Consider the following 24,754-nt stretch of genomic DNA (forward strand, 5'->3'; position numbering starts at 1 on the left):
CACAGAGCAGTGCTTCCAAGAGAAAATTTAATCTATGACCTAACTTCATAAATGAAGGAGTAAATAAATTACCCCTTCCAAAACCTCCCAGAGGGAGACACATTTTTGTGTGTTGTAGGCATACCAGAGCTGTAGAGAGTTCAACAATGTAATCCAGTACAGATACAACTTGGCAGATGGGTAGAAAGAATTCACTGAGCTGTCAGAGATTCGCTAATAGATCTTCAGAGGAGCTGGGGTTCAGTTCTTCAGATCCCAGCCTATGGACACGTGTCCCTCCAAGATAGGTCTGCTACTCATTGCCAAATAGCCTCCTATACTGTATACTCCATCACTGCCTTGCTTCCAGACTGGGGCATTTCCAAAAGTGATTTGTCAGCACCAGACTCTCAGAAATCCTCATTCACGGATGATGAGATGCCCCTTCTGGAAGCTCTGCCATTCAGGTGAGATGGTACCAAGTGGTGTAGGCAGAACTGAAAGGACAGCACCTATTGAATTATCTATGTATCTCTAAATGCCATTTTTGGTATGCTGTAGTTACCAAGACAGACATGAGCACAAACCGCGTCATTCAGGCATAACTTTAGCGCTATCTATTCACTGAGAATCTGTGCACAAAAAATGTGCCATAACATTGCATTTTCACACTCATACACTGAGATATTTTGGACCATTCTTGTCAACTGAAGTGGTATATTTTTATAAGGATAATAAATTAACTTTTCTTACCAGAAATGATGGAGTCATTCAACACCTCTTCATCCTGATAAAAAACCAAGTTGTCCTTGAGTTCTGAGTTCATGATCAGGTTTTCTTTGTTCTCATCTGACTCTTTGACTGAGTTTCGCTTGTTCTCCGGATCATTACTGTGGCTCAGTGCGTTCTCCTTTTCTTTGCTGCCCTCGATGCTAGATGTTCTGGATGGACGGACATCCACTCTTTTTTTGGGAGACCCTTTGCTTTCTCTGCCGTGAAAGCTGTGGATGGAAGGCACACACCTGGGTTGACAGACAAGTCCATTTAAAAGCCATAGTAAAAACCTTAGCATTAGATGAACACGGGCATCATGTCTTCAGTGAGATGTACCAGGGGCATCATTGGACTGCATTCTCAGAATCGCCATGAGAATGTCTGGGGCTGTTCCACTTCTCAAACGTTGTCACAAGAATAAGGTACAGGAGGGGAATGATTAATGTGTTTTTTTTTTGATGTATAGTTGTGTGCTGTACCATGCTGACCTTTTTAAAGAACCCAGCATGTGCTTCTAACGTAAAACATACATTGTATGAAACATTGCCCTTCTAAAAGTTCTGGCAAGGATTTAACAGGGCCTGGAAAGGGCATTGTATTAATCCGTTTCCTGTGAGAAAGATTGTTGTGGCATTGAGAAATGTTACCAATCATATAGCTTTGGAATTACCTTTGTCTTTCTCTACTGCTGCAGTGGAGGGTTTCTAATGAAAAGCAGACAATGTATCCAACACACTCCTACATAGCCATGTGTATTGCAAAACAAGGTACCATATATGCTCATGTCGAAGCCAAGAGTCACATGCTAAAGTAATAATACTGAGCACTTGTATAGCATCTTCACAGGGCTACAGTAAGCAGTAACCAGTTAATCTTTTGAGGTAGGTTATTCTTAAATTCACTTCACAGATGGGGAAATGAACCAACACAAGGAAAGGGGTGGAAGTCTTTTAATTGGGAAGAGGATCATCTCATTGGTAGATCTGTTCATGCTTATAAAGTTACAGTATCAACTGATAAAGAGGACAGATAGAAGAGATCAGGAGGACTTGGGGAGAGCAGGGCTGAGGAACAATTCAGAGAAGCCATGGGCCGACAGCAAAGCTATAATCAGGAAAGCTTCAGGAGGCTAGAGAGAAGGCCATGGCTGTTTCCAGCAAAATCAGGTAATTTTTCAGATCAGATAATTTTGCACACCCGTGATCAGAATGACCGTTTGCGGGTGCAATTGCCTGGTTTGTGCATGCAACCTTGGGAAATTTTGCCTGCAGAGTAGTCGTGCATCATTGTGCATGTGTGCACTTTTGAACATTTGACCTCACATCAGTTCCTCTCTAACAGGATGAAAGTGGCATGTGTCTGAAAGGGAGCAGTTCTTTTAGGAGGACTTCACAGAAGCAGGATATCAAAATTTCATAATTTAGACAGTGATGAGTCACCTCTTACACTGGCCTGAGGATTAGCAAATGATTCCACCTCCTTGATCCCTTATTTCCATGTTGCAGTAGCTTCCCTGTCATAAAAGTAGTGTATTATAAAGTAACAGCTGAAACTTCCATTTTAACCATGGATCGATGCCAGAACTAGGGCCACCAAGCAGCGTGTGGACAGAACCAACCTGATTTTAATCAGACTAAATGGGTGGAGTGTTAACGACAGGAAAAAATATTTTCTTACCAGCAATTTGTATTATGAAAAATACTTTCATTGAAGGGATACTGTTTCCTGGTATTCGCGGTGCCTCTGTGTGCTATACTTACCTATCCTGCCGATGTTTGGTGGCCAGAGCCCTGTGGAGCTCCTCAATGACTCTGCTGGGAGGTAAAGGCAGGTGGACAGCAGCAGGATGAGGGGAACCGGTCGGCGTTGGTAGCTGTCCTCTGACATGGGGATCGGAGCCTTTCTGGCCTGATGGATGGAAGAGGGCAGCTTGTCCTGAGATTTGGGAGGAACCAACAATGACATAATTCTTCAGGATAGTGGAAGGAGGGGATTTCACTGCTGGCTCATCTACTTCACTTCCTGCTGCTGAAAACAAAGTGATAAAAAGTCACACTGAGCCTTTCATTGTGGCACACGGAGCCTGGGTTGAGGTTGATTCTACATGCTGGACAGATAAAAATGGTGTCGTTGTTGTGCCATTGCATATTGGGGATGTGACTTGTATACTCAAACAATCTGAAGCCCAAGGACTGAGGCTGCAAAGATTTAGCCTGGAAAAATAGGTCATCTTCCCATTTTACTCCCCTCTTCCAATTGGATTCTTCTTTCTTTCTGCCCAAAATCACCAATCCATTCCTGACTCCCAACCTAAGTTCCCGCTAAGCTGTGCGGCCGTGCAGTGGGCTATAAAGGGCCACGCAGGCAGGGAGAGGGTGCCCCTCCCCTGGTCCAGCCCAGCCCAGCCCAACCCTGCTGGAGTTGCCATGGCGGGGGAGAGGTACCCCTCCCCCAGCCTGGCCCAGCCGGGGCTACCATGATCATGGCAGGAGCCTCTCCCCGCCGCAGCCCTGGGGCAGCCTGCATTCCTGGCCCCACCCCAGAGCCCGCACACCCCAACCCTCTGCCCCAGCCCTGAGCCCCCTCCTGCACCCCGAGCCCCTCATCCCTGGCACCACCCCAGAGCCTTCACCCCCAGCTGGAGCCCTCACCTCCCGTACCCCAACCCTCTGCTCCAGTCCTGAGCCCCCTCCTACACCCCGAACCTCTTGGCCCCACCCCCACCACCTCCATATTGGTGCTCATAACAAAATTCATTCCACACATGGACATTAAAAATTAGAGGGAACACTACTCCCAACCCCCTCTCCCTGATCCCTAATGAACCCTGATGGCCACCAGCCAGGCTTTCCAATCTCTACCTTTCTCTGCTGAGCTCCAGATGATTGCGTAAATTTTAAGTCAATCTGGTCTTCACTGAGGTCAAAATGTGCCAGGATCCATTCTCTGCCCTTCTCCCCCTGCCCCATAATGGGCCCCAGCCTCTCACCCCATATAGGGAAACACCAGAGCTTGTGAGATATGGTGATATTAGCAAGTTCAGCCAAACTTGCCACAGCTGATCTGTTCCAAAAGCATTTCAGCGAAGAACGAAGTGGGGTCGAGTATCAAGGAGAGGGGAAGAGGAGTGGGAGGATGTTTAACTGATGCTTTTTGTACCCAAAACTGAGATTATTTTTTTTCCAAGCCACCTAATGCAGCTTGGAAATCTTACACTAAAATCTTTATAGCGGTGTCCTTTTGAGTTCTGGGCTGAGGTGATTCTTCTCTTTTCTGAACAGCCCATCCCTGACATTCTCCTCTCCAATCCCATCACTCATATCTATCACCCCCGTGCAACAAACCCCTGCCTCTTCTATTGCTATGCCTCTGATATTTCCCCCACTCTGGTTAAGACTGCATGGGGGGAGCTGGGGTAACAGCCTTGTTTGACAAAGATGTTGCGTCACTTTTCTTTTCTGCAGTTCTTATTCTTTTCATTGCACTTTCCTGGCCACATATCTGTCCTGGGTTGTGGTACTTTCTACACTGGAGACACACCAGCACAGGAGATCTGTTTAGTTGGAGTGTGTAGAAGGCTATTCCTTTTCTCTTGTTGCCACCTAGTGTTGATAATATGAATTTAAACTGACACATACCCTTTTTGTTTGCAGTGTTGTGTTGTAGCTGTGTCGGTTCAAGGATATTGGCGAGACAAGCTGGGTGAGGTAATATCTTTTATTGGACCAACTTCTGTTGGTGAAAGAGAGACCCCTCCAAGCTGCACAGAGCTCTTCTTCAGGTATGACCTGTGTTGCTTGAAAGCTTGTCTCTTTCACCAAGAGAAGTTGATCCAATAATAGCTATTACCTCACCCACCTTGTCTCTCTACAGGCCCTCCTTACCATTCTGATTTTCTGTGAGGTAAACTCTGTTGCCCTTATCCAGCCAAAACTCCCACTGATATCAGTGGTATCCTGACATTTCTGTGCCAGGATTTCAAGAATGGGCTCCTGGTTAGCCCAGAAACTTGCAAGAGAAAACAGGAGATGTTCAAAATGAGGTCTAGCACTTTAAGGATAATAATAAACATAGGTTATTAAGATATTTCCTTCCAGGACAATTGTGCTGCATGGTACCCTACACGGTACCCAAACCGTGCTCTCAAGGACACTGGTGAAAATCTGGCACAACCCACAAAGTCAATGAAGTAACCCAGGGCAGAATTTTGTCCAGTATGCATATATTTGAGTAGATTTAAAAAAAAAATCAAAATATTTTTCAAGTTTCAAATTAAAAATAATAAACAAAATTACTAAAGTATCGAATTATAGTATAAATTGTTAGATAGAAAATCAAGAGTGTAAAATGAAATCCTGAATAAGTTAGTGGAAACTGATTGTTTGAAATATGTGGTTAGTTACTAACATGCAACATAACAATATACAAAAACTTTTGATACCTGGTGAAACTCTATGGCATTATGGGCTAAATTTTGAGTTGAGTTTCTACCCAGAGTCCATATGTGGGAAAGGATGTTCATGGGCCTGCACTTTGCAGGCACAAAAATTATGGTGTGCACTTTTAAAACTCCAGTACCGGCATGTGCAAGAATTTGCACCCAGGAAATGTGTGTTGCACCTGCAAACACAACACTTGTGCATGTGCAACTGTTAGCATTGGTCTAGTGCTCAGAGAGATGTTTGCGTGTGTGTGTGTGTGTGTGTGTGTGTGTGTGCGCGCGTGCACAAGTAGAAATCTCACATTGTAAACCAGGCCCCAGGTGTGTAATTTAACAAGACAAAATGTATGCTATCTCTGGCGCTTATATATGAGCACCTCGCAATCTTTATTGTATTTATCCTCACAACACTTCCCTCCCCCTGCTGAGGGAAGACAGTGCTACATTTTACAGATGGGAAATGGAGGCACAAAGAGGCTAAGTGACTTGGGAAGGGTCACACAAAGTCTGTGTTAGAGCAGGGAATCAAACCCATGTCTCCCATGATGATGCCCTAACAACCGGGTAATCCTCCTTCTCTCCGTATGCATGTATACGTTCAGCTGAAAGAATGACTCAAATCCATGTAGGTGATCTATTTCCTCAAACCTGGAACACTTTAAAGCATAGGAGCATCTACTGGAGTGTCTAGTAGGCAAAGTACACTGCCACAAAGGCTGTGTACCAGAGCAGTAGCATCTAAATTCCTTCCCCTTTAACTGATCAGCATGCTCTCTCCATACCCAGAGGGCAGAGAGCCTCAGCTACGAGGAGACATATATCTGAGCTCAAGGGGATTTTGATTAGGTGCCACTGTGGAAACACACAATGGATATTTATGATCATTCCACTCTCCACTGAATCACAGCTCGAAGGGCCATATAACACCTCCTAATTCATACTCTATCTCTGTGCAATAGGGAAGGATACTCTGGTCTAGCCAAGCTGCTGAGGGGTTGGGGGACTTTACTGTCACCTTTATGCTACCGTGATCCCAGAGCCTCATCGGAGCCAGTTGAGCCTGGATGCAGCTTAGTCTAATGTTGAGCACTTTTTTGTTAATCACACTTTGTTTGTCCTAATGAGAGTTGTTCAGGGAATAATCTTACAAAATGGTATCTTGTACCTTGCCGTTCCCCCCCCCCCTTTTGTGATTAATTAGTGCTTGGCTTATTCCCCTCTCCTTCCCTCCACCATCAGCACCTCCAACACTGTTAGGGAAAAAAATAAAGGGCTTTCCAACCCCCTCTGTTTTTCTCTCATGTCACTCTCTTCCCCCTCTCCCCACCTCCACCCCACTGCCCTCTCCCACTGACGGTACTTGTTCAATCTGGGCTTACAATTACTCCCACTCCCAGAAGCAGAACTGAAGAAGATGTGCCATTATTAGAGCTGGTTGAAAAATAGCTTTTCCCCGAAGAAAATTTAGACAAAAATGAAACATCAAAATGGAAATATTTCACCTAAAAATGAAATATTTTTGGCAAACAACATTTTTATTCAAAATGGTGTTGCAAAGTGCCTCATGGGAGTTGTACTTTGGGTGCCATATGCGCCCATTCTCCTGTATGGGTTGAGCTCTCAGGATGGACTATATCTCCCATGTGATGAGGGGAAGAGGTGAGTCATAGGAGTCCTGGGCCATAGTGCATCATGGGACCTGTAGTCTGGCCAGAAAGCCTGGCCCATAGAGAAGAATGGAAACAAAAGGCATCTGAACTACAACTCCCATGAAGCACAACACGACCATTTTGAATTGAAATATTTCAGTTTTCAGCTGAAAATACAAATTGTTTTGGTTTTGGCCATTATATTTTGTTTTTTAAAAAAAGTTTTCCATGGAAAGCAGACACTTTTATCAAGAAAAATAATGTTGGTGAAAACCCAATTTTCCATTGAAAAGCAGTTGAGACAGAAAACTTTCAGTCAGTCTTAGTCATTAGAACAGCACCCTATGATCTTCTGCTTCATGGTGACCCTGCAAATGGGGCCTCTTTCTTTGTACCGGTAAGTTGGGGATGCAAATGATTGCAGGAACAATGGTTGTCAGTTAGCAGTTTAGATGCCTGATTATGGGCGCACTCTGGCAGTGTAAAGGAGCCTTGCAGTGGGACTAAATCACCGTTATACTCACTTTAAACTCCTTTGCACTGCTGGAAGTGGTGAAAAGTGTAAGATCACCATTGTGGCACATTAGAGAATCAGGCTGTGTGTGTGTGTGTGTGTGTGTGTGTGTGTGTGTGTGTGTGTGTGTGTGAACCTGAAATTCGGAATGAAACCTGAGATGCAGGAGTGGGTTGTGAAAATTTGGGTGAACTGTTCATATGTCATTAGAGGAGCTTGCACCGCTCTAATTTAGACCTGCCCTAATGAGCAAATCCTTCAGGCAGAAAGCTTTGAAGGATCTATTGACTTGAGCTTTGCAGTTGACAGCTGAGTTCACTGCTTCTGGACCGTTATCACACTGATTCTGTATAGCAAAAAGCATTTAACCTTCCTTGTGTTTCATAGCGACTTGTGGCAAGTCGTGCACAAGCGGCTGATTGGGTAGCTGTCAATGTCATCTGCTTTACATGGATTAGTGCAGGTGGACTTACTGCCGCCTCCTGCAATAAACAAACCAGGACAGGTCTGATATATGTGCAACATGCAAAGACTCAGTGCTTCTAGATTGGGGGCGAGATCCTCAGCTGGTGTAAATCATTAATGCTCCATTCACATCAATGACATTGATTTACATCAACTAAGTAACTGGCCCAAAATATATATAAGAGAAAAATTATATACAAGGAGAGGACAATGTCGATGGGATGGAAGAGACTTTATTGACCAACGTGACTAACCTGTTACACTCTTGATTTTGGAGATTGCCTTAGGTGGTGGAATTGGAAGTGAAGGGGGGCTGGGGAGCTGTGCTAGGTTTCTTTCCATTGGTTTCTGTGGGGAATCTGTGGATTCAGAAATAAGTAAGGCTTGTGGAGTCTCTTCGGTTACTGGCAGGCAGGCATCTTCTAGTTCTTCAGTGGACAATGAAGGTTTCTTGGCTAGTAAAAAGATCAGAAGCAGTAGAATTAATGAGACATGAAATTAATAATGATGATGATAAACCAAGGGGCCATACCAGGAAGATTCAAGAAAACAGAATTCACGGCATACAGCTAGCAGCACTTCTTTTCCACAGTGAAAATAATGAATGTGTGCAATAGCCTACCAGCCAAGGTTGTTGAGGTAAAAATAAAACACACCGGGATAACTGAAGAAACAGTTTCGATACTATGTTCCTAAAGAAACTGATGAGCCTTGAAGGGCCAAATAGCCTTTACTCATTTCCCTTCCCCCCCGCCCCTCAAAAAAAATCTTATGTTCTTTTCTATAATGAGGACAGCAGGGTATAGTGGTTTTTGAGAACTGCAATTGATTATCTTGTAGAACCCAGCTGCAATGATTTAGAGTTACCATGTGAGCACTTCTTGCTAGGAACACAAATGAAGGGTAAGGAATGATTAACTTTTAATATAGCCTCACAGATCATTCTATGATTGCTCTCTGCAGGATTTCCTGGCAATTTTTATTTTAATCCTATTAAAATGTGACTTCAGCTTGCAGCCCAGTTCCCCTTTATTCCATCTGATGCCAGGGTGGCTCAGTCTTTCTTGGGGATGATGTTAGGAACCAAGATTGAAGCAACCTGATATAAGAAGACCTTCACTTGGATAACAATAACAAAGGGAATAGACATTGGGATGTAGTGCAGAAGAAATCGCCATCTCTGAAGGGGCTGATGCTACAAGCTGCGGAATGCCTCCTGAATGGTGTTGAGTGCACTTAATTCCAAGGAAGTCAATAAGTGCTGAAGCACTCAGCAGCTTTCCAAACAATTTGCATCCTTGCTTTTAGATGCAAACAGAAGGCTCCAAAGCAGTGAGGCAGTAGGACACAATAGCCTTGGCAAGATAATAGCGTTTAATTTGTTGACAAACAGATTAATGTATGTGTCTAGAAGTGGAGTAATGAGTATTTATCGTTTGGGAAGTAAAATAAATATGCAGTGTTAGTCAGAGATACTGTTGCAAAATTTTGCTGGATAGAAAGAAAAGTTGCCTCACTTGTGAAATAACCACCTCGGTTTTCAAGGAAGTCATTGCAATTGCTATATATTTTTTATTTTTTAAATCAGTATTTTGTGATGGTTGCCCTCAAAGATCATTTGTTATTTATACAGCAGGGGCTAAATGCTAAGGTGAAAAGCAAAACAATCCTTTATTTTGATGACCACTTAAGCCGCGTGGAGTAGAGCAAAAGGAAGCCACTCATGAGTGATGTTGGGTATCCCTGAAGGGGTGAAAATCTGAGTATTATTCAAGAACCAGGAAATGCAATGGGTCAAGACAATAGAGTTTCAATTCTGGGGACCCAGGAATGCTGCTGATGGGAAGCTGTGAGAGTGATAAAAGGGAGGGTGTTGCTAGTCAATTGGGCTAGAGTAGGGATAGGCAACCTATGGCACTGATTTTCAGTGGGCTCCCGGTCCGGGGGGCTCTTCATTTTAATTTAATTTTAAATGAAGCTTCTTAAACATTTTAAAAACCTTATTTACTTTACATACAACAATAGTTTAGTTATATATTATAGACTTCTAGAAAGAGACCTTCTAAAAACGTTAAAATGTATGACTGGCACGCGAAACCTTTATCAGAGTGAATAAATGAAGACTCAGCACACCACTTCTGAAAGGTTGCTGACCCCTGAGCTAGATCCACAAAGGAGACTGAGGCTCAGAATTGCAAGACCTAACTTCAGGCACCCTGCCACCTAGTGGAATCCTCAGTCCCAAGTTAGGTGTCCATGCTCCCTATACAATAAATGGGGAGAGTCTATGGGAGTCACAGAAAGCCAGCAAGGTGAGCAGGGAGCGAGCCGCTGAAACTAGCCCCATCCTTCAAAGGTAGTTACCATCTAACTCCACTCGGGATTCATGGTCGTGAACCCTCTCCTGGTGCCTAAGCTAGGTCCGACATTATTTTTTTGCAAAAAATAGTGGTGGTGGTCATTCCCTCTCCCACCCCTGATAGCCAACAGACTAGTGCTTAGAGTATTCCTCTGAGATGTGGAAGATGCTGGTTCAAATCTCTGCTTGGCCTTATTTGAAGCAGTGACTTGAACTGGGGCCTCCTGCATCTTGGGTGAGTTTTCTAACCACTGAGCTGTGGTACAAAGGAAGGGGGCAGCACCACCACAGCAGTATTTTATGTGGGTTAGGCATGCTCTGAGCACACCTACCAGATTAGGCCCAGCAGATGAGATAACCAGAGGAACTCTTAGTTCAAGGATCCTGCCGGGGCTTAGGTGTGAGCTATGCACTTAGCAATAGCAGGACGTAACTGTCCTGATGTTGCAAAGCAAGGCAGTGGCAGAGGCGGGACTAGAATCCAGAACTCCAAATGCCTCGTCCCAGGCTCTGGCCTTGAGACCATGACAAAATTCCCAGAATACAATTTTCAAACCCAAAGTTTTTCTGTTTTCCACTGGGCTGGGAACCTTTGGGTGATACTGTCAGCTGATAAACCAGAAGAACACATTTCTGTCTGAATACCACATGTCTAGAAACCCAGAAACATTCAGAATACAGCATGAAAATTCCAGGTTTTGCTATTTGGGGGTGTGTGTCTGGGTTTCTTTGTTTTTGTTTGATTTTAACTTTTCATTTGAACTCCAACAAGCTAGACAAATTTAAAAATGTTAAATGAAATCCTGTGTTGCTGGCCTGGTCTCCTTTTTTTAATATGTGCACAGTAGACCTTTTATCTAAATAACATAAAATTAAATACACACAATGGTGAAATACGTACACATGGACAGGCTTAGACCATATTATTTCTTGAATGTCCAACACTCCAATTCAAGCCAATGCAGGAGGCTTTCTCCAATGCACACGTTTTGTTACTAACTTCAGTGGAAACAGGATAGGGTCTAGAATGGAGGATTTCCCAGAGGGTGGTAAAGAGGAGCTAAAAGGACATGTAACAAACAGGAGTGGGTATTGCTGCATAGGAAGTATGCTGTTTGGGAAAATTAAATCCCACCTTTCAGTGTATTGCGGCTGGAGAACTGATACATACCCCAAGGGAAGAAAAAGAAATGCAGACGACAGTAAAGGTTAGGCCAGCGAGATGGTGAACAGAACTGGCATTAGTAAGCATCACTGGAAATAGGGAAGATCTGGAAAGAAATTAATAGCTACATCCACAATTCAGAAACGAGATGGAAACAATTCAAGAAACTAGGACTCTGCAAATGGGCTTTCAATTGTGAAGGAAACAGTGATGAGAAACAGATGCACAGAGAAATAGACGCCATAGTCCAATAGAGGAAGTTTATTATTAATCACAGTAGTGCCTGGAGGACTCCAATTAGGACTGAGACTCCTTTGTAGTAGGCACTGTTCAGACACAGAGACATGGACCGTCCCTGCCCTACCAAGCGTGCAGTCTCATTCAAGACAAGACACATCAGTGGATAAACTACACAGTAGGAACGGCTGCAGGAGGGAGGAAAACAGCAATAAGAGCGTGAGTTAATATAAGCCAACTATATGCAGGGCTAGAGTGTTTTGAGTATTCGTTTGTTTAGTTTTCATTGTAAGATACACAGAAGGGTGAAAGCACAAATGTTAGATGCCCCATGAGTAACAAATCTGTTTTGGGACCATTCATGATGAACTAACACACCGTGTTGAAATAGAGAAGATAAGCTAGGTTTAAAGAAATGGGTTGATACAATAACACAAAAGTCATCTGTTGTCTGCTGTGGGCAAGTAGGAGAAGGGATGAAATACCTGAGAGGAAACCATTCAGGAGGGAGTGGAGTTACCACAAGCACCAGAGGAACAATCTGATATATCATGAAAAACGCAAAACAACAGTGGTCTTGGAGAATAGACCAGAGAGTGAGAGAGAGCTGGGAATGTATAAAAGACAGAAATGGAAAACCCTTCAGAGCAATGCTTAGACAGCAGAAATAAATCAAATTCTGATCTAATCAACAGGGAGCTGTAAGGGGGATGAAGTTGTATTTAGAGCTGCAGTGGGGTAAAGGAGAGGGGCTGGGACAAGGAGCCAAGGAAAGCGGGGGGTGAGGGTCTGGAATGAGAGGCCTGGTATGGGAAGTGGGATGAGGAGCCTAGGTTTGGCAGGAGACTGGGAATGGGGCAGCCTGGAAGAGACAAGGCAGAAGGGTCTGTAACCACTCCCCTCAGGAGCCGGAATAGAACACAGGATTCCTGAATATCAAGATTCTTCTCCTGTCGGCAACGAACTGTGCAATCCACTGGCGGCAAAATGTGCACCTCATCTCCTTCTAGTGGTTGACCCACATAGAGATGACAACCTACTGCTACCAGTTACTCTGTTAGCTCAAGTGGCCGAGGTCTGTGTGGTGGCTCTAAAGGTGGTGGCTTTTAACCCCTCTGTGTTGTTATGCTTCCGCAGGATGAAATTTCTGGGTTTTTTTTTCATTTTGTTTTTATAAAAGCCTAGGAAAGTATATACAAAACACTATGTTAAAAGAACATTATGTCGGCAAAGTCACACACTTGACATTTAAGAAATGTCAGAATTCAGGCAGAATTATGCCAATGAAAGATTCTCCTACCCCAAAAGGTATCCTCAGCCAGCCACTTAGGTAAGCTTTACATCAGCTTTTCACTGCTAGAACAATGCAAAGCAGACTTAAACAGAGCCAAATCCTGGTTTGTATTCTGAGCTAGGTCAAAATATATGGGTGATTAGATGAAGGGAACTTGGTTTGTGTTTATCTGTACTATTGATACAGGCCTGCTCGTTGTAGTCATTGAAATATCTTGTAAATATTGGTTTCAGAGTAGCAGCCGTGTTAGTCTGTATCCGCAAAATTGTAAATATTGTTCCCTAATCCCTAATCCCAGCTGGGGTGACAATATCAATGTGTGTACCCGCGCATGCACAGACATGCATTTAAAGGAAGATGGTCTGGTGCCTCTTACAGTCCGCATGCCATTGTACTGCTACCCATCCCCTGATATGCAGCCAGACTCTTGGTATAGGAAAGAACTCTCCTAAATACCACATGGCATGGTGTCAAAGCAGTCTGTCTTATGTGTGCAACTCATCCCAATACTCCTGGCTTTGTGTGTCCTTCACTAAAATGGAGGTCTCAAAAATCACTATTCTTACAGGACTGATTGATTGCTAACCTGGTCTGGAGGGGACTGAACTAAACACGGTGCTCTGGCTCTCTGATGCATCAATTCATTGGACTCATCGCATGGCAGCTCAATAGAAGCACATTAGCATGTTCTATCCCAGGGGTAGGTAACCTATGGCACGGGTGCCGAAGGCGGCACGCGAGCTGATTTTCAGTGGCAATCACACTGCCCGGTTCCTGGTCACCGATCCGGGGGGCTCTGCATTTTAATTTAATTTTAAATGAAGCTTCTTAAACATTTTAAAAACCTTATTTACTTTACATACAACAATAGTTTAGTTATATATTATAGACTTATAGAAAGAGACCTTCTAAAAACGTTCAAATGTATGACTGGCACGCGAAATCTTAAATTAGAGTGAATAAATGAAGACTCGGCACCCCACTTCTGAAAGGTTGCTGACCCCTGTTCTATCCAATACCTGCATTGTCTTTCAGCTCCTCTGAGTGCAGCTCCTCGCTAAGTGAGGTTGCATTTGTTGTTGCTGCTGTACTTTCCTGCTGCATCTCTTCTGAGGTAAGTGCCTGGCATACGGGGGATGAAGGGTCACTCTGCATTGATCTGGTGGCACCATCAGCAGCGCATGCTTTGCCTCCAGCATCTAAAACACAACATCACTTAATCTTAATTAAGTCATCAGCTGCAAAAGTGAAAACATCCTGCCATTCTCATTCATTAGCGTATGCACAGATAGCCTATCACTTATCCTGCAGCGTTCCTTGCAAGAGCTCACTTTGGCAGCATCCGTCATTTTCAGAGGTGCTGAGTGCCTGCAGCTCCCACTGACATCAGCAGGCCTTGTAGGTGCTCAGCACCTCTGAAGATCAGGCCACTGATATTTGGGTGCCTCAGTGTGCATTTAGGGGCTCCATTTTAGACACCCAACTTTCCAAATGTTGGGGCACAACTGAAATCCAAACCTCTCTTGACATAGGGCCAGATTCTGATACTCTCCCACTGAGGAGTGATGCCAATAATCCCATCAGCTGTAAGAATTCTGACACCGTTTTAGTTTTTTAAGTATTTTCCAACCCAGGGAACATTCCTCAGTGGGAATACAAACTATGCCGTCTCTCACTTCCCTGATCCTCTCTCACCAATTACAGGCTCAACACCACCATTGCAAAATCAACCAATTACTCCCAGTTTGAGCCAGCTCTCTCCAATGATGTGTGTGTACACGGTCCACCTCTGACCAGATAACTTATATTTCTCAGTCCTAGACGCTCCTCATTAGAAGTTCATGACAAGGCTGTCTTCTCCTTTGTAATGATTTCATTACAAGTTTCTTAAACAGTGATTTAAAGGAGTTAAACGTTCACAGACCACTTTTTATTTTTTAATATGGAGACCATTTGCAGAGTATGTTACTGCTCATTTGAGTGAGGGTATCAGAAGTCAGCCTACAAATGCTGCAGAGCTAATGCAATATTTTTATAGGCTGAGCTCATCCAATCTGCCTCATAATCACGTTCGGTGAAAAGTTACTGTTCTTAAAATAGCCCCTGCAGTAGCACAGTTGCTATGATACAAGGAAAGGGGGGGAAAAGTTCATTGCCTATGTTTCAGCTGATCGTGAAGCCAGCCTATACATAATCACTGGCATATTAACAGCTGTCTGCACTATTTGTAAGACAGAGCTTTTCTTCCAGGGCTATAAAACATTTTACATTTGATCAAATCTACGCTTCACAGCTAAAAGGGGAAAAACTCCATAAATGTTTCCCAGGAGCAGAATGGGCGGCTCTGCTTTGTAAGTGCCCTGTGTTCTCCAAGAGATAGCTGCTGCTTTGGCAAGCCACCAAATGCTGCGCCACAACAATAAAGACACCGAGACAGAATGTTAGCTCCTTTAAATCACTGCCTACGAAAACTGTAACGACTCATGAAATAAGCAGAAGCCAGCCCTGTCAATGACCTTCTAATGAGTGTCTAGGACTGAGAACTATGAGGTCCCTGGTCAGAGGTGGACACCACATCCTCAGAGCACTGTTGAGATGTGGCCGGAGCTGGAAGGCAGTGCATTGATTTGCAGGGGTGATATTGACCCCATAGATTTTTGAGCGAGGGTGGGGGAAGAGGGTAACTTTATACCCACAGGTGAGGAAAACACAAGAGAATCTACACCGTCAGAACGCCACGGAAAATGATCTCAGGAAGAAGCAATGCTCTTCCATGCTGGAGTAATCAGCCCACTACAGAGCAATGCAGTCAAGGAACAAGCCTTATCATTAACTTGCTCCTGCCCCCTAGAAGCCCTGGAGTGCATGTGCATCTCCCAGTGATGAAGGAAAGCCTCAGAAGTGGCACAGGTCAGGCAGAGTTAACAGGAGACAGCAACCCATGGTTAATGAAAGCCGCTGTATCATTTCCAGTAGTGCCCACTGGTGTCAACATGGGCTACGCTGTCCCTAGCCCGTACTCAGCCACGCCGGGGAGGAAAGGGGAGTGAAGCTGCGCACATTGTGGCACCAGCCATGGGATGGGGTGAGCAGGGGTTCCTTGCTGGCTATTCCCCTCTAAGCATAAGTGGGCCTCGGCTGTGGCCAGAAGTAGGAGGAGAGTAAACTGCCCTTTGAGAAGGCGGGTGGTAACTTACCACCTGTCCGCAAAGCGAGGCAGGCACAGGAGAGGAACTGCTCTGATGGATAGTTCCTCCCTGGGCTGCTCTTGAGTTGAAGCAGCTCCTGCTCCAGACCTTACCCAGAGCTGGGCCGAAGGGCCCCGCTAGGGATGCTGCACGGTTTCTGCAGCCTGGTGTAGTGCAGTATGTGACTTAGCAGAGGGGCACACTGTACCGATGGAGTGTGTCGCTGCTGCTGGAAAGATGTGAGGGCAGGTTAGCAGGTTTCTCAGACTGGATCTCCATCTCTCACCGTTTGGATTACTTTACTGATGTGAGCAGGTACCGGGATGGGGTGGTAGGCACCTAACTACCTTTGTGAATCCCTCCCCAGATGTTCAGCATGAGAGCAGAGTCCCAGAGTGAAACCCGGGATTCAGAGATTTACTGTGGTGTGCTTAGCACAATGCTGCTGCTCTGACAATTGCAGTGAGTGTCCATTAAAAAAAGGATTGAATCTGAAAAGATTAGAATGCAACTGCCACAGCATTATCGTCGTCTGCGTAGGCTTCTCATCAGTTATTAAAAGAGATTCTGGGCAATTTTTAACAGCAGTTAATAAACTGCATATGTTAATAAAGCCATAAAATAACCTCTGAGATTCAAAACCTCCATTGTGTTGGAAGGAAATAACATGGAGCATATTATATTGTCCTTTGGTTGCCCATAACTCTCACTCTCCCGTCTAGACAATTGTGTGGCATTGTAAATTTGCCTGATGGGTTTTATAGGCTCCATGTAACTGTGACACAGAGAAATAAAAAAAAAAAAGGGGGGGGGGGGAGTGTGTGGGGGGGGGGAAATACCCAGCCAGTCCATTTCCAACTGACCTTTAAAAACCCCATTCCCATTGGTCGCTGTTTATTAAACTAGGCTTATCTGCTTTTTGCTAAAATTATTTTAATACATAGCCCCCATTCAACCAGGTCTCAGTGAAGTGAAAAGCTGATCCAATCCTACTGCTATTGACTTTGATGTGCTCTATATCACTTGTCTGTACTGCTCTCTTAAAAACCCATAACTTCCCGTGTCTTCAAATTCAGAGATCACTGAAAACCATGGAGACAAGCCCTGAGAAGTCTACTAGATATACATACACACGTACGTGTGTGAGTGTACACACATACATACACACACCCCTAGTAGATTTCTCAGGGCTTGGCTATGCGGTGGGGTAATGCGCTGCACAGGTGTAATTTTGAAAGCGCACTAATGTGTTGCACATTAATTGGTCAGTGTAAATCCTGCTGCTGCACTTTAACGAACTATATGAAAGTGCTCAGTACTACTTGAAAGCGCACTAGGAAACCTTTCGTGCACACCTATGGAGTCTACACGGAACAATTAATGTGCAATATGTTAGTGTGCTTTAGAAATCAGAGCCCCGAAAAGCACATTACCCCACCATGTAGAGAAGCCCTCAGACTTAGATTTATCTATCTAGTAGTACCAATATACTACCAGACCAAATCTTGGTCTAGAATAAAGAGCAAAAGAGTTCAATGAAAAACTCCTCATATTTAACAGCCAAAATTATGAAAAAACTTCTATTTTAAAGTAAGTTGGCCATGTAGGTTTATAGCTTGTACTTAAGAATCATACATATAGCTTTTCTGCAGTTATGACAGGTTTCTCTGTTTAAAATGCTCACTTTCTGTTCAGTTACTCTCCATCACAGCCTCATCAAGTGTCATTATGAGAGTTATTTATAGATTTGGAATTTTGTTTTAAACGAGGCAATATAATTATTGCTCCTATTAGTTTCAATAAAATATTCCACCTCTCCAATTGGACTGACTCAGCCGTCCCCTCTTCCCTCATAACACCATCTGTTACAAAGTTCTCAGCCTCAAGGGGGAAAGGCCCTTTTTTTAAGCTATCTTTAGAAAAAAAATGGCTGTCAGAAGTTGGGTCTGTGATGCTGGGAACACACCAAACCTGGTAGAATGCTAAACTCTCTCAGGAACAGGTCTTTTGTTCATTTAGAAGCATCTGTTTGGGGGCCTTAGACGAGCAACATACAGAATTACAAACGTTCCTGCATATCTATGGCAAGTTATCTTGCATTTAATCATTGCTTCACACTTGTTTTGTATTCAGGTAAGCTTGTAAAAATAACAGTACTAAATGCCTCACTCCTCTGTAGGAATGAAGAACTCATATAATTAGAACACACCTTGTACTAAACTTGATTTGCCAGAAAGTCAGCAGAAAATATGGATTAATATCACTCTATGAGATCTGAATTCACGGATTGTACTTGCTAGCTTCATTACTGAATACTTCTGTATAGCTGAGTTCATATTCATATAAACTTTACTGAGTTTCTTGGCAATCTGAGCAGAAGGGCTTATGGCAATTGCACAAAATATGGTTGAATTCATGTCTTGTGTAAATCCCCTGACAGTGGAATGCCACCTAAGATGGAGTTACACCATAAACCACACTGGATATGTTGAGTGACACCAGGTATGAAACTGATCCAATGACTGTTCAAACTGGTCACTGTTTTTTTTCTGACTGTGGGTTCTTATCATTTCTTGCCATCACATGTGTCCAGCCCTCATGTAAAGGACAACAATAAAAAATGAAGACGGGGTTTACTTGCCTTGTTCCATCATCTCCAGAAGACCTTTCTTAATGAGTTCATCCCGACCTGGCCTTGCAGTAATCTTCTTCTCTAACACTGCAGAAAGTGATAGCATAACATAGAAAATCAGAGCAAACAATGGATGGAAGTAGACATATAAGACAACTCAATACGAAAGCTGCAACAGGTGGGTGCTCTCTAGTCCCACATGTAGTGAGCTGACCAGAGGAGGACTACACAGTTGGAGTTTTAGGGGCAAGTGTGGTTTGTGACCAGCTGGCCAGTTCAGTGTGTTTTCATTGCTAGAGCAGTGGTAGTATTGCTAGCCAAGGTGCAGGAGGCTGAAAAGATCAAAGCTTCCAAAAGGGGTTTGAACAATCATGTTCAGATCCAAAGTCCAAGAGTGTTGCAGACGGGGTCTTTGATTGGACTCATTACACATAGGTGCCAGCTGTCTGGTTTTCAGTCTAAACTTTCCCCAAATTTGGGAGATGTTCAGGTCCTGTTTGGGTTCAGACCTCCCTGTACAAAGCAGTAGGGGGGGAAAAAGTTAATGCGTGTGACTGATTTGCAGGGGCAAGACAATGAAACCATCCCCACCAAGCTTTCTTGCCCACTAACCATTGTGTGCCTCTCTTGAACCATGTATTTTCTATTATTTGTTGACTATATTATTGCACCTGACTGATCTTCATCCACAAGGCTGAGGCCTTTATGTGCCCTCCTTGCTTAGGAATTTGTCTAGTAAATCACCAGCTAATTCCATTCACAGAATGAAAAAAGGGGGTTTCCAATCTCTCTCTTCCATTTTCCTATATCTCTAACTACCTTCCATTCTGTGAATCAGCCCCTTCTATGTATCAGAGGAATTTGCCAAGTTTAAGAGAGGAGTGGACCTGATTTAACTCAGTGTTTCCTTTTCTAGATTTATCAGAGAAATGCAACTGCATGGTGTTGAGAATGGTGGCAATATAACTGTGTCCTCTCTCTTGATAACACTTTAGCTTCCACAGTCAGGGGCAAGTCCTGCACTCATGCTCTTTGGCAGAAGAAGAAGAGCCCTCATGCAGTGGAACCGGAATGGTTCTGAGTACACAGTTTGGGAAGAGGGATGCTGGGAGCCAACACAGGGAGTGTGCAACATTTCACACCAGGGATTCATGCTCCCGAGTCCCCAGAGAAGAGCCTCCCTGTGTCTTAGAGTAGAAAGCTATTTCAGGGGATGAGTCAAAGGCTGGCAAATGGATTCAAGGCTAACAAGATGCAGCAGTCATTCCTACCAAGGAGCAGGGATGCACAACATGTGGTAGGTACTATACTCTCGATGGTGCAGTAGCAAGTATGGAGCAGCCTTGCAGAGTGTGTTCCTTCTCACATGATCCCCACAGAGCACCCATGTGCATCAGCCCACGCACAGGTACAAGGAGTCACTCCTTAGAATCTCAGGAAAAGACAAGTGACTCTTGTTTCTGAGTGCTGTACTCTGCGGGTGTCTTCAGAGATTTGAGAGAGTAGACACTCTCCCTCACACTGTGGTCTGCTGGGCATATTTTTAACACGGTGGCTGATGTTTTCAGGAAGGAATGTTTACATTCTGTAGAGTGTTCTGGTTAAGAGTCGAGCCCTACCAGTCAGAGTAGCTCCCTCTTGTCGTTTTCCATAATGTCAGCGTGACCCCCCATCTCCCCCCCCAAAAAAGGTAGAACAATACATGGAGTACTGTTTCTAGCAACTGTTCTCATGCACAGAAAGTCCCCAAGGAGTGAAATGATGACTGCAAACTTCATTTAAGTTTGCACGTTACAGAGAAGACACCCAGTTGTAGTTTGACTGCCACTGAACTTACTGAATTAGTTGTATCAAGAATTGCTAGGATTCATTTCTGTGCCCTGTTGGTAATAAACTAAAGGTGTCTGGGTCAAAAGATGATCTTGGTGTTTTGTTTTGGCTGAAACAGGAAAACTGTGTTTTCTCTTTCTGATCATAACATTCATTTTCCATTATATCTGTCACTGGTGACTAATACAGTTGAATAATATGCTATGTTTAGACTTCCTGATAAATTCCCTGCCCAAAAACAAGAATTTAAAAATAAGTTTTTAAATACAATATACATGTACAAAAATCCATGTTTAGAAAATTGAAAAAATCACCACCAGCAACCAGAAACCTCAATGATGTGGTGTATGGCTACCATTTAGATGCAAAGCTTTGGGAGATGTCACTAAGCTATAGGAAGTAGAGCTGGTCATATACTATTACTCAGAGTCATTATTTAATGCATTTTAATATTTTTTAAGTAATTTATCTGAGTAATCCATTTTTCTCAGTATTTAACCTAGTGTTCTTGTTTTTATTATTGAATTCTGAATGCAAGGGGCCAGATTAGTACCACCATATAGCCACAGAGCTGTCGCAGTGTAAGCTTCCTCACACTGTCCCTCTGATGTGCATTAACCCTGAGCTGGAGAACGTATCTCTTGGAAGTACTTGAGCTCATGTTAGTCCATCACCTCTCTGCTAAGTGCCAACACAGGGATCAGTTATGAAGTTGTGGACCTGGATTGATACCATTGACTGATTTATTTCACAAAGGCCACTAAGAGCCCATCAGCTGGTAATTACTTTGAGACACATCTGACGAGGGGCTAATTCCAAGTACTCATGGAAGGTTCTCTTAGCCTTTCTGGGGATTTTAGGTAGATTGGAAGGAATAGTAATGAGATCCCTTCTGCACTTGGCTTTACCAGAAGGGCCAGAGTTTGATACCCTCACTCATTTTCAGTAGCACCTAACTCCACGAGTGGTCCTCTGACTTCAATATCGAAGGTACTATTCAACGTAAGGTATCACAGTCCGGCCTTTAAATTAGCAGCCGCTGCTCATGCTGCGGCATCTTCGTCCCTTACAAAGATCAGTGAAGGGCAGAAGCGGGGAGGTGAGACGGTGGACAGCCTGATAAATCAAGTTTGGGATTTTGCTCTTTGCTGACTGGATTGGTAGAAATCCTGTGGCCAAGAGGTCAAATCATAATGGTTCCTTCTGACCTTAAAATGTCTGAATCTATGACAGGCCAGATTCTTACACTTCCATTTAGAAACAGCTTATCAATAACCTGCCCTACTTCAGCAATCTCTGCTCATTTTTCTTCACAGGGTGGACTTTGCCTTGCACTGAATCAAGCTGTTGCTCTTCCCATACCTGCTGATGTTTGCTTTAGTTTCTCGTTTTTCTTTTTCCTCCACTTCCATGGTTTGAAGATCCTGCCCAATGTTGCCAGCTTGCTGTTCCTTCTCACAGGCGGAGTTCTAATCCCTGAGACCAGATATTCAGAATGCATTGCAGGGGACTGCTCCATCTCATCTGAGAGGCAAAAACAGAACAAAGCTGCTGGTTAAAAGAAAATAAGACCAAGTGTTTCAGAAGAGGCTTAGTAAGGCGGGGGGAAGTATGGTGGTCATTCCAGCTAAAAGAGCATTCGGTTTAGTCACCCAGCAATGTAGTGCAAGACAGGGAAATGAAGTCATTGGAGTCCTTAAAATAGGGGCACCAGATCCACGGATGCTGAGCAGGGTATGTGCCAGCATAGCTTTTTGTACTGCAGGGGGGACCTTTCTTGGCTTTGTATCTCACCCATCACCACTGACTCCAAGCACCTGATATCTGAGTGACTCTCTTGCGGCCCCCTTCAAGGAGTCCATTGGGGGCTAGTTCCATGGAGTTTATGAGCTCCGGTGGAGGAGATGTACTGAATTTGTGCATCCCCAGTCTGCCCTGGCCATGCTCCCATCTTGGCCAGTGATGCTCATTTTTTGGCGTGATTCCCTACAGCCCTCCCCCCTGCCCATGGGAGGTGTTGGCCTCGTAACTCTCCTTCCCTCCACAACAGACTATCTCATGCTTCCTCAATGAGAGCATCCTCTGCCAGGCTCTTACTCCAACAAAAGCACCTGTGTGAGAGAGGGGGAGGCTGTAGCTTTAAATGTTATGTTGGACTTGGGAGCTCACTTTCTTCCTTGGCCTATGAAGGGATCAAACTGGAAGTGAAGTGAAAGGAAGGAGCCTCATGCTAGCAAACCACAAGAATTGTTAGTCACAGGCTGAATTAGTGAGTAAGGATGGCCCAAAGGGTGGGACACTACCCCGTAACACACGAGACAGAGATTCAGTTTCCTGCTCTGTCACGTTTCCAGTGTGAGATTGGGCAAGTCACTTTCTCTCTGTGCTTGTGACCCCTGCAGATGATAGCACTTCTCTACCTCACATGGGGGATTGTGTGGAATAAGTGCTCAAATGTTAGTGTAATGAGGGCCACATAAGTACCCGAGGTTGGTAGACCATAATAATAAGTGCTGCAACAACAATACCTAACACTTACACAGCTCTTTCCAGCTTTAAAGTGGTTTATAAAAAATGATTAATTTACACCACGCCTGTGTGGTAGGTGAGTGTTAGTTCCATTCTACCAGTGCGGAAATCGAGGCACAGAAAGGTTAAGAGACATTTTTACAAGTGACCATTGATTTTTGGGTGCCCAACATGAGCCACGTTGGGACTGACTTTCAGAGGTGCTGAGCAACTGCAGCTCCTAATGACTTCAGCAGACATGCTGGATATGCAGCACTTTTGTGTGAATCAGGCCCACGTGGTCTCAAGTGAAGCACCTAAAGCCATTGGCCATTTTGGAATATTTAGGTCTAAGAGGCGGCTTGCTGAAAGTCAGAGAGGGAGTAAGGGTACGTCCAGACTACCCGCCGTATCGGCGGGTAGCGATCGATTTATCGGGGATCGATATATCGCGTCTCGTTAAGACGCGATATATCGATCCCCGAACGCACTCCCCGTCGACTCCGGAACTCCACCGGAGCGAACGGCGGTAGCGGAGTTGACAGGGGAGCCATGGCCGTTGATCCCGCGCCATGAGGACCCAAGGTAAATTGATCTAAGATACTTCAACTTCAGCTACGCTATTCACGTAGCTGAAGTTGCGTATCTTAGATCGATTCCCCCCCCCCACTAGTGTAGACCAGCCCTTAGTGACAGAGCTAGGATGAGCTCTCAGGAGGGGACTTCCTGGTTCCCAATTCTGTGCTGAAACCACAGGGAGGGACTGTCTTTATGCTCTGCGTTTGTACAGTGCCTAGCACAATGGGGTGCTGGCCCATGAGTGGGGCTCCTAGGTGCTATGCTCATGCAAATCAATAATTAATTAATTAATAAGATACTCTCCTGAAAATGAACTGTCCTCACATAACTACTACAGCACACATCTGTTTGTATGAACTGGCTCGGATTTTTATGTATGAGGATAGATTGTTTGGCATGTAGTACTTAAGCAAAACCACGAACAGCTATTACACTGATACGTTCCTTAAGGAAATTGGGGAAGATGGGAAAATTCTAAGGCATTTCATCCAGCAAAATCCCAGGAGCACACAGATAATGCTTCAGGTGGGCAACTGGTTCAGACATTTTCAATGTTTTGTCTTCACATGACTGTTTGTTTTGTTTATAGCCAAGCTTTGCATGGAACAATAAAGACTGAATAATGACAGGCTTCTGCCAGCCATTACCATGAAAGATGATAGCACAGCTCCATAAACAAGGATATTGATGACATTGTTGAGATGTGTATTTGGACACCAATATACTAATTCCCAAGAGTGATGCTATTATCCGTCACCCAGCCATGTCATGAGAGTGCAAATTATAAGACGATTTGCATATCTTTTTCAACAATCCATTGCAATTTAAATGACAGTGTGGAACAATGAGTATATGAACATTTCTGAGCCATTGGTCTCTGGAATAATAAAATGACAATAATTTGCTTTGTGAATAGTGGAGAAGAAAACTAAATATGGTATTTTAATGGTTTTTTTTTAAAAAGTTGACGGTGCAAATACATAAATCTCAGTGTAAAGGTGGGGATTTCCAAGAAAACAGGCAATAATTTTGAAAAAAATATTCAACACAGTAGGGGGAAGAATTCATTCTTCTTTTTCATTTAATTTTGAAAATATTGGTATTAAATATTGATATTGCCGATGAACTTTAAACAGAGAA

General features: G+C 43.9%; 1 protein-coding gene across 1 annotated transcript in view; it reads right to left on the reverse strand.

Annotated features, from left to right (window-relative positions):
* PHACTR3 (phosphatase and actin regulator 3) overlaps positions 1-24,754 on the reverse strand; it is a 166,572-nt gene that overhangs the window by 47,994 nt on the left and 93,824 nt on the right. Inside the window, exons 2-7 of the mRNA XM_065414698.1 lie at positions 21,890-22,051; positions 18,707-18,784; positions 13,897-14,076; positions 8,077-8,277; positions 2,514-2,781; positions 733-980 (exon numbers count right to left, since the gene is read on the reverse strand). Coding sequence (XP_065270770.1) covers positions 733-980; positions 2,514-2,781; positions 8,077-8,277; positions 13,897-14,076; positions 18,707-18,784; positions 21,890-22,051 — 1,137 coding nt within the window. The remainder of the gene's footprint in view (positions 1-732; positions 981-2,513; positions 2,782-8,076; positions 8,278-13,896; positions 14,077-18,706; positions 18,785-21,889; positions 22,052-24,754) is intronic.

This window comes from Emys orbicularis, chromosome 12 (assembly GCF_028017835.1).
Source record: "Emys orbicularis isolate rEmyOrb1 chromosome 12, rEmyOrb1.hap1, whole genome shotgun sequence".
Lineage (NCBI taxonomy): Eukaryota > Metazoa > Chordata > Testudines > Emydidae > Emys > Emys orbicularis.